The 11,073-nt window shown below is 40.2% G+C and overlaps 1 protein-coding gene across 3 annotated transcripts in view; it reads left to right on the plus strand.

Annotated features, from left to right (window-relative positions):
• LOC121086477 (calcium/calmodulin-dependent 3',5'-cyclic nucleotide phosphodiesterase 1C-like) overlaps nt 1–10,453 on the plus strand; it is a 295,806-nt gene extending 285,353 nt beyond the window's left edge. For all 3 annotated transcript variants that reach the window (XM_040590296.1, XM_040590297.1, XM_040590298.1), the window contains one exon: nt 3,806–10,453. In XM_040590296.1, the coding sequence (XP_040446230.1) occupies nt 3,806–3,819 (14 nt within the window). In that variant the 3' untranslated portion in view covers nt 3,820–10,453. The remainder of the gene's footprint in view (nt 1–3,805) is intronic.
• The last annotated feature ends 620 nt before the right edge of the window (nt 10,454–11,073 follow it).

An 11,073-nucleotide genomic window follows, 5' to 3' on the forward strand; every position in this document is an offset into this window, starting at 1 on the left:
CACACAGGTTTTTGGATGTGACAAGAGAATCTGATTTTAATAGAATTGAAAAAAACAGTAGGATTCATTTTTGCCCCTAAAATTTTCAAGAATAAAATATGCAAAACACGAAAATGTTCATTTTAATGTAATTATATGCTGATTTCTTTTGGTTGATAGCTTAATGATGTTACATCATAAAAGCATGAAAAGTCATCACCATAGGGAGCTCAATAAGGAATGGACTGAATGAATATGGTTAACTGAGGCTCTCTTCTTTTGCTTTTTCTGTGTTTTAAAACTGCAACTAAAAATTATCTTTGGGTAATAGCACCTCATGGGCAACATTATTTGGTGGTGTGGTGGAGTTCTGTAGAAGTGCTCATTCAGCATGCTAAGAAGATGAGATTTGTTCATGCTAAGCACTATTTTTTCACAAGTGAACTGCAAGGTTACCACAGCCTGCTTAGGAAGAAAATCTGAGTGTGTAATCCTGGATAATTGTGGTATCAGCTTGCGCTTCCTTCATAATTAAGTATGGTTATAAAGCTGAAGGAATGCATATTTGAACAGAGGAAACAGGGACCGTACGATAACCTCACAAACACTTCCGTCGACAGGGACTGCCAAGCAAGCTAAGCAGTATGTGAAAAAAACCCTGCCCATGAAATCCTGAGTCCATATTACACCACTGTCTTGCAGTCTGCATTCAGCATTTAATTTTTGGGCAAGAAAATAGCAGAGTTTTCTTTTAAATGCAATTTGAAAACCACAGGATTTGGTCTTGTCCTGACAGCCTGGCCCAGCACTGGAGGCTGTGAGAAGGTGCCCTGAACCCGCTCTGGGCAGGGCTGTGCTTTCAGCAGCTGGGGAAGAAAGGATGGAGGGAAAGGGCAAGCGTTGGGCTGGAGCAGCAGGGCTGGCCACCTTCGGAAGCGGTGCTGGGAGCAGTCAGCTCTCCACTTCCAACTGGTTACAACCAGCATCCCGCCTGTGGTTTACCCTCAGTGAGGAGCATGAGTCATTACAGAACAGGTGTAGGTTTTGAGTTAGTCTAAACTTTCACCTCAGTCTAAATGCCTCTGGGGCTCTGTTCCTGTTCTCCAGCTGGGTAGCAGATTGTGAAAGTTTGCATGAGACAGGCATAATAAATGCCAACTCTTAAAATGGGTAGTTCTTGTAAGGCCTTGGACTCCAAAGCACTGGTTTTATCACAGAAAGAGGGGGAAATGTATGAGATTAATCACTGATTGTGCAAATCTGACAGCCAGCTTCCTTGCTGTATGGATACAGTTGTACACTGAGTAATTCTGTGTGAAGGAAAAGACGAACCGCAGTGTATTTTCGCTTCAGTACGTCAGATGTAACATAGTAAACATATACCTTCACAGTCCAACAAACACAAGTTAAAAATGCCTTAATATAAAACTACAAGCCGATAGCAGAAATGGTCTTAATCTCTTCCGAGTGGGTGCTGGCGTCACATGAAGAGCTGTAGAAGTCACTGGTATTTGCATTAGTGATCAAGAGTAGGACCAATGCTCAACCTTGACAAACAATATAAACTCGTCAGTGACGCTGAAGGACCAAGATGTGCATTCAGACGAGGCTATTTCAGATAATGAAATTCAGTATATGCCGAGTGAACTCCTTAGTCTTCCTGCGTACTGAGTGCTGCATATTCATTCTTTTTCCTCTTTCAATTACCTCTGTTGATCCATACTAATATTTGCACTGGAACTGTTGTGCTGAAATGAGAAAGAGACTGAATCACATCCAAGGTTAAGGTAGTTGTAGGGCATATCCATTGTATTGTATCGAAAAGCAAATTCGGCTAGGAAACCAACACATCTGCTCCACCAAGTAGAAAAACAATTTAAAGTAATGCTGTACTGGAATGTTTTCACTGGAGCTGATGATGTGGCTAACGGAAGCAAAAAGCAATATATGACTCAGTTCTCCACAGGGAACTTCTAGAGTCTGGAAAAACACTGCATTTTTCCTTGTTTCATTAACAGCGATGGGAGGGGTTAAGTCTTCTGAGTGTGAATGGCATAGGAAGGGGAGGGCATGCTGGGTGATACTTCGAGCTCTGTTTCAGATTCCTGGTGTGATTCAGCAGATCATTTAAGAGATTTAGAAATAATTACTGCTTAAGGATGTAATTTAGTCCATGTGTCCCAAACAATTACCTTTCATTCTGGGTCAGTGTTTTCTCTTTAAAATACGGCTAATGATACGTCTCACCAGATTGTTATGATCCTGTTAATAACAGTAAATCAGGCTGAACTTTTTAGATAGGAGACATCAAGGAAGTGTAGTGCTGTTGTTATGGCTGTTACTATTGCCCGTTGTAGATTATGCTGTCGGTAGTGTTGGGAATGTGCAATTCAGTCTAAATAAATCCAATGAAATGCTGAAAGCCTAATTCCTTAGAACAGTGTCTTAGAATTGCATCAGTGAACAAGATAATGTGGTAGCAACTTACAGGAGACCATCCTGAAAGGAGAAGTCCCCCTGTGAACTATACAGTAGAAGAAAATGATACCAACTCCCTAGCAGATCTGTGCAGCCTCTGTATACATTCATCAGAGATAATGCAATCCAGCAGCAAAGCTTTAGTTCTTTGTTTTTCCTTTTTTCCTTGGCCAAAATAGGACCTAAAAAAAAAAAAAAAAAAAAAAAAAAAAAAAAGGCAATATATTATTGAAGGCAAAAGAAACTGGTTTTCTGAAAGGGACCTAAAGAGATTTTGATGTTATCACATCTTCCAAGGCATAGCCAGCCCTACAGATAAATTAATCAATCTCTCCTTGGGCTGAATCTCCTTGGTTGAGAGACTCTTTCAAATGCTTTTTGAGTCAAAAGACTTTCCAAACTCTGCTGACATAAACATTGTCAGAATAGCAGTAGTTAAGCAGAGTGCCAGGTGTATTCAGCTAACCGGTTGGGACAGCCAATATAGAGTAAAATATTCATGTTCCTGTTTGAAGCTTTTCCAGAGCCTTTCTAGGTAAGGGTATGAAGATGGTTGGATAGTGTCTCCTCTGTCATTATAAACTGTCCTCTTTCACTAGAAATAAAGAAAAAAGCTTTCTTGTCTACATTTCTTCCTCAAGGAGATCTGTTCATTGTGAAGATGCACTCGTGGTGTAACTACATAGAAAACAGTTATTTTGTAAATTCAGGATATTTTTAGTCAAATATAGGCTAATTATGAAGCCAAGGGTTTATAAATATTTGATGGAGGAGTCTAGTAGATTGTAAAACACATATTTCGTTAGATCTCAGGCACCTATCCATACGTAAGGTTGTGCTTTTCATTGCAACCTTTTGGGGAGAAAGAGGCTTTTAAAAGGTAGTGTTCTTTTGTGTTTGGAGCATTTTCTTTTCTTCATGTCAAACCATATGTACAACATTGTTGCTTTCATGAACAAAAAGGTCCTGAAAGAACTAGTGAGCAAGGGTGATCAGAGCGCCCTACAGCAAAGAAGCCTAATAGGATCTCTTGATCTAAGCATGTTGGATTGTGTTGCATGATCCCATTGATGCCAAAGGTTGAAATCTCACTGGATTAGTCAGAAAGCAATGGATTTCACTTTGTGTAGGACAGAATGATATTTCCAGTCAAGCCAGTAAGATATTGCTTTGGTGGACCTCACCTTGCAGCCTTTCAACAGTGAAGCAAAGCCACACTGCTTGGAGGAAATGAGGCTGTCTAAACTGATACCCTTCTTTTTCTTTCCCAGATTACCTGTTCCTTGGACAAAGGGAAGAAGAGCAGTATTTGACACTTTTCTTTTTCTTTTTTCTTTTTTTATTTCAGATACAGAAGAGTAAAAATATATTAAAAAAAAGAGACTGCAAATTTCTTTCATCATTTTAGCTGAGCTTCTTCATTCCTGTTCTCCTCCTCCTTCTGCAAAGACCAGTTTCTGGGGAAGGCGTTAAACAACTTTCAAAACACTCCTCCTCCCACTGGCTACTCCACAGCTAATGACTCTGGGTTCTAGGGTGGGGGCCTTGGTTTTTTGGGTCAGTTTATTTTTGTTTGTTTGTGTATGTGTGCATTTTCTGTTGTTTTGGGAAGTTTTTTGTTTAAAAAAAAAAAAGAAAACAAGTAGTGATTTCCTGATGCAAATGGTTCCATTTCTCTGGACAGGTAAAGCAAATAGATAACATTCAGCTGGTATTGCCCTTTGCTATGCCTCAGATTGTGACACCAACATTAGGGTGATGCAAAAGAATATTTAGGAAAAAAAAAAAACCTACTTGATAATACTTAACCTTTACTCTTTATTTTCCCTGAGAGCCTTTTCTAAGGTGCTGATAGACAGAATTTGACATCAGTTTTCACCTCCCCACAGATTTAATTAATAAGAATAGTGAATTTGTAGAGTCGTTTGACCATTTGTTAAGATTTGATGTCTTTCCCAGATGATGCAATGATAGCAAAATGTTTTTGTTTCTAAACGGCAGGCAGACTCACTCAACCCTTGATTTTGTTCTGTTTTTGCAGTTAGTAATAGGAAAGGAATAATCAATGAAAACAATATTTCCTTGGGGCAAATTTTGTTGTCAGACTCTGAGAGCATGTACTAATGTACTGCTTGATGTGCCTGCCTTAACTTGAGATTTCAGATAATGAGTTGTCTCTTACATTTGTTTATGGGCTACTAGTAACCACTTTTTGTTTGACCTGAAGATCTAAGAGAAGGGGGGCAGCAGGGAATCACACGGATCAATTCTTAGTTTCATCTCAGTGTAGTCTTTCTTTTATCGCTGGCTGAATGGACAGGCCAAATAAAAGGAAACGCGTTGTTGGGAGACGTACAGACAGACAAAACCAAAATGAACAAGTGTGTCCTAAATACACTGCTGGACTTGGTGGATAAAACTGTCTCATCCAGTGGAGTTAGACACATGGAAAGTAGCCATCATTTTGGCCCATTTTAAAGAAGAAATGTTAAAAAACTAACTCGCTCAGGCCTTGATTCAGGAAGGTATCTTTGTATAAGAAACGCCAAATGTATGTAAGTGCTTTTCTGGCTTGGGATCTTGGTAGCGATCCTGTTAATTGTAATTTTACCTGTCTACGTGGAAATCAAGACCGTACGTACACATACAACTGTTTTTATGCCTAACTCCTTTTCGTTCAGGATAAGGTCTTGCTGTGTTAGTCGTATATGTGTTTTACAAGGAATCAGACTGCTGTCATGGCTCTTTGCTATGTAGAGAACATGCAAAATACGGACTTAGGAAGGTAAATCTTTGGTGTTTCCTTTTCATGTTTAAAAGCACAGGACTTTACCACCAGCCTATATTAGAGCTTGGGTCTCTGTTGCTGATTGAACTGTGCATGTACAGGGACGAGCTTCCCACAACACTAGCAAAAATCACAGCAGTGAGCTCAGCCTAAATCCATATTTAAAAACAAATACCTTCTCACTCAGGAGTGTTTGTATCTGGGATTTTGATTATTGAGGCTAGAGACAGTTTGAATTCTTTTTTTGGACACTGCAGTTTGAGTTTGTTCAAAGCTAGATATTTAGATTAGGTTCATGCTGTGAAAAGGTTGCACTTCAATCACATGTTTTCAGAAGAATTACAAAAATAACTCCTGCAGTTCTTAGAACTCGCAGTTGGCTTCACCGAACCAGCTCATTTAACTAGAATAAATATAAGGGCGCATAGTGTTCACACTTGTGAGCTCCTGGTTCAATGGGAGCTCTGGGGTAGATTTTCTGAGGAAAGTGGGGTGTTGGGAGGACAGTGGCCCTGGGGACAATGCTGAGTACACTCCATGTTGTGTGGCAGGCAGAGAGCTGTGGCACCATGTAGCGCTTTTCCACCTCCCCTTCCCCTCTCCTCCATCAGCATTCAGCCCTGATAAGAGTTGTAGGATATGACTTCCAGCCCTGACCAGGCTCTTTGAAGGCACATTGATGAAATATCAATAATGCAGAACTAAATACTGCAGCGGTGACTCAGTCCCTGCTTAGTCAGGCTTCTCCCTGAAGTCAGGGGGAACATACGCTCACAGCGTGTTTGGTCAGAGGTGCAGGATGATTTAGTCAATATTTTGTAAGTTATCCTTACCTAATGCACAGACTAAAGATGCCTTAGATTATACACAGTAGAATAATAATTATTATTATTATTATTATAAAAACCTAAATATTTTTTTTCATCTGTTTCTGAGATATATATTTTATTTCTTTCTGGGAGTGATTCTTTCAGGCAGCAAAGCCTAACTGCTTAATTCACGGCTGGTTAGTTCTTGTTTCTCATGCACTGGCACATAGGTGTGAAATCAGACTGGAAAATGTTTTTCCTTGATTGTTAGGGTTATTCACCACCGGCAGGAGCTAAGAAGGGAGGTGGTAGATTTGCCATCTCTCGGGGACTGCAGATCAGAACTGCCATTCTAGAAGAGATTTTACAGTCAGAGTTACTGATCTCAGCACACAGGTATGCAGCAAAATGTTTTGCAATATGCAGGCAGACAGAGCTAGCTGTAACCTTCTCCTGCTCTTTTAAAATAATTTGAATAAGATACAGTGGATTATTAGCATTTTTTAGGATTTTTTGTTGTCACATAAAAAAAAAAATCCCCCCAAATCTATCAGCTTGGAAATATATAAAGTGGAAGTGAAATCTAGAAATAGAAATCCTACAAAGAGACTAGGCCAGATGAAAGCATCTGTTGTGAGGTCCCCTCCCAGGATCACACCTATGTACCCCTTTGCAGCCCCCACACCTCCTGGAACACTCTGCAGCATCGTGCTAGTGCATTGTGAGCCAAGGAATGGTATGTTTAGACACCTCCCACTTAAACTAGAGATCAGACACTGTGCAATTGTGTAAATAAAAATAAAAATTAAAAAAAAATTACAGAACTGTTTTCTCTTATTTTATTCCACAAAGGGAAACAAACAAACAAAAAAAAAGTGGAAAAGGATTAGGTGTGCATCAGCTAATGGACTATGTTTATAAAGAGCGAGTAAGGTTTTCTGGTTTTACATCCATACCTAACTTTCCCCCAATGTGTAGAAATTCCATTTTTCAGATGCCTTCCTTTTCCATCCTCAGTAAGACTATGCAAGCAATGAATATGTCAGAAATTCTGCAAATATAGGGCCAATACTGTTGGCCTCATGCTGAAATTCTACAGAATTATTTGGGAGCACCCACCAGCAGGCACAAAGGGGGTCTGCTGCTGCCAGGACACTTCTTATGGAGGGCGGCACAGGCTGGGAAGCTGTGAGATAAAGACGGTACTCTTGCCTCTGTGCAGTGACTGCTGGCACTCTCAGAAAGCTCTGCCTTTCTGGAAGAGCATCAGGTGTCTTCTACTTCTCAGAAACTCTTGTGTAACTCAAGAGGGAGAATCCAGGCACTTAAAACAGGGAGGGATACCATTGCAAGAATCCCTGTCAGGGTTTTTCCCTGTAGCTGGGAACGAGCAGACCTTTGACTCATGGTGATATAGTGCTTGAACTCCTGGATGCACTATAATTAAAAAAAAAAAAAAAAAAAAGACAAGCGATATGTTTTTAAAGATTCATAGTATCACAGAACTCTAATACTTGGGGATGGAAGAGACCTTTAAAAGCCATCTAGTCCAACCCCCGCTGCAGTAAGCAGGGACGTCTTCAACTAGGTCAGGTTGCTCTGAGCCCCATTCAACCTGACCCTGAATGTTTCCAGGGATGGGGCACCTACCACCTCTCTGGGTGACCTGTGCCAGTGCTTCAGCCCTCTCGTTTTATCCTGTTCATTATTTAAATGGCAGAAAGGGTGACAGTTCTCTGGGCTGTACTCAGTCAGTGATTTGAACTGTGTGCTTCTGCAAGAAGTGTTCACACACGTGAAAGAAGGGATTTGCTTATTTTTTAAATTATTTTTTTTAAATGTAAAAACCTGTCAAAATGCTGTAGTCAACCAGCTTTCCTTACAAACTACACAGTTGTGTTGGTTTTTTTTTCCAAAGTTATATGGTTAGATTTCTATGTTTAATTATAAAAAGATGATGGATGTCATTATGTTTTCCGTATTTGAGAAAAAAGTTAGGTGCCAGCAGCCAACATTTGTTTTTGCTGATAATAAAATAGTAGATTAAAAAAAGAAATTTTGCTATTTTAGACTTAAAACATATTTCAGAGTAGTCAATCTAGATAGACTGATACTTATCTAAAAGTGCAGCCTTTTGTATAGCTCCAGCTGGTGTAAATACGCTATGTATTAATACAGTAGGTTGTTGAGCATCAGAATGAATCTGGAATTTGGGAGCCTGGTTCCTGGTGGGTGAATAAAGGAGGTAAATTCCTTTTTCTCAATGTTTCTTTTTTCAAGCATAAATTTTGTGGTTTGAGAGAAACTTTCCAAACTGTAGTTGGTTATGGCAGAGAAGAGTGGTGTATGGGGTGTTTTTGCAAACTACCGTTTGAATATGCAGAAGTTTGCATATGTACTTACGAAGTCTTACAAGCTCAGTGTGGAAGCAAAAATATTTCTGACTAGACAGCTGATAGTGCTATGCTGCTTTGTAATCAGAAGGTCCTTGAGCTCACCTAGCTAAAGGCAAATACCACCTGAATTTTCTGTTAATCCTTGCAAATTCTACAGTGGGTCCCAAACGTGACTTTAAATGAAAAAACACAATTTAAATTAGAAATCATGGAACCTGACAAGGACAGTACCTTTTTTTTGCTTCAACTAGAATGAACTAAGCTCCAGGAACCCATGAGATGGTCTTAAATATTTCTTATTGGCTCCTTTTCCCTCACATTTCATTTTATAATAATGAAACTCATCATCCTCTGATGATCTATAGCATATGTTAGCCATTTATCCTCAGCAAATGACAGCATAATCAAGTCCTTTTCTCTTACGCTTTTTTAATCCATCACCTCACCCAATAATTAAAAACAACAGAGCAATCCTGTGCTTCTGCATGTGTTGAACTGATGCTGATCTCGGAGCTGTGCTGGTGCGGTGTCTGAACATCAGCACTCAAAAGCAGGAACATGCTGGCTGAGGATGAGAAGGAGCCCTGCAGCACTGACTCCATGCAGATCACTCTGGGGAGTGGGCATCAGTGCTGGCCAGGTAGAAAGAAGGGGGAAAAAACGTGCTTTCACAGCTGAAGGAGTAAATTCAGCTCTCTCTGAAGTGAGTACAGAGGTGTTCCACACTTGTATTACGCACAACACAAGCAGGTCTGCTCCAGTCGGTTTAGTGGCAGGTATGCATCCTAAAGTGATGCTCCCCCTGCTTCCACAGGCAGACAAGTTTTGTGATCCCAGATTCCCTGATTACTCCGGTCAAAGCAGGAGCAGGGCACGTGATGGCTGCCAATGCCATTATTTGCTGTTAAAATGAAACACTGGCCGTGCATTCCCACTTGCTGAGATTGCCTTCTCATTGCTGCAATGTCCCTTTTGATCCCCAGCAAGCACAGAGGGCTCTGATCTGTATCCAAGCAGGACTGGGACACATGCCTATCTTTGAGGCATCAGTTCTCACTGCTCTGGTGACTTGACCACCAGGCAGAAGAAAATGGAGCTACTTCCATGCAAGCTGGCTGAGAACCTGAAGCTCGGTTGCAGCGAATTTATTTACCCTCATACCTAAGAGCATGACAGCACTCACTTGCAAGCCTCACAGCACACTTTTGGTATTTTTTGTTCTTTCCATTTCTTTCAAGTGTGTACGTATTGACTGCTGTGTACTCATAACACCCTGGTTTTAGAAGCTATCCAGTGGTAGGAGGAATACACGTAATCCCGTTGTCTCTGCCGGTGGTCGTAGGACTGCATCTATCAAACAAAATTGCTTATGGCCATTGGGGTTTTCTAGTGATAAAACCTAGCAGTAGAATGACAGAGTGAGCATTTTCTTTTTCTTCTTGCTTGGATAATATTTTTATATACTTTTATATGCAATTTTTTAAGATATTTGCTATTTTTATTGTAGGGTTCTGGTTGGGTTTTTAGCAGACTTTCTGGTTGTCTACAGGCCCAGATTCTCACAGGAATATTTCCCTTCCCTTTTCTCCTCCCCATTCTTCCCCAACAGACTAAAGCCATTGCATTTGCAACATAGCTTAGAGCAAAATAATACTTAGGGCCTGATCACTCTTTTAGTTGCACTGAAATCAAAGGAAGCTGCATGCAAAGTCCTGCTGGTCCCACCGCAGCATCTGGGGCCAAAGTTTAAATAACCAAAACATATACAGCTAATTATGTGCAGGGCAGTCTGTGTAAAGCCAATGCATCAGGGTGGCACTGTCTTCCTTTGCTGTGGTAGGAGCTGCTTCCACCACGATGTGTTTAAATAAGACTATATATCTCTCTCTTTGTTCTGATGATGCTGCTTCTGGTAGGCACTTCAATCAAAGTCATACCCTAGTGCACTGACTGCCTTCAGCAGGGGGGAAGGGTGGACATTGTGGCTTATCTGTGACAGTAGATTTCACTGCTCTTGTGGTTAACCCTGCAGTGACAGGTCCTAAACAAAGTTAAGAAACATTAAATCTATTAAATCTATTGGTTGGAAGGATAAGGGGAAACTAACCAAACTCAAGGATCTTGGTCTTGTATAATAACCGTTTCTCAGCTGGCATTCTGCAAGGAATCCTATGTATAAAGTTGAACATAAACTTTAGAGTATGCTTATATTAGCAGAACTGATAGTGGAGAGGTCTTTCTTGAACTGAGCTAAAATAAACAACAGACACCTGTTCTCCTACATTTTTTGAGGAAGAGGCAGGTTGTTACACTATTTTGCACCAGGGTATAGAAAACAAGTTAAAATACATGCTGAAAGCAAAACTCAGTGCAAGTATGTTCCTGGGCTGGGTGGGTAGGGTAATGAAAAAAAAAAAAACCAAACACCTGTTTGGTTTGTGAAGACCCGTAAGGAAATAAAAAATGCAAAGCTGAAATGAACAATGCCATGTAATGCCAAGTATTCTCAACTGTTCTGAGAATAATTTTAAACAATATGTATTTATTGTTAGTTCCTTATTTGAAAGGAGAGGCTTGTGGTCTCTAAATGTATAAAACATTTTCCAACGTTCCAGTTTTTCTG

Source organism: Falco naumanni, chromosome 4 (assembly GCF_017639655.2).
Source record: "Falco naumanni isolate bFalNau1 chromosome 4, bFalNau1.pat, whole genome shotgun sequence".
In the NCBI taxonomy this organism is placed as follows: Eukaryota; Metazoa; Chordata; class Aves; order Falconiformes; family Falconidae; genus Falco; species Falco naumanni.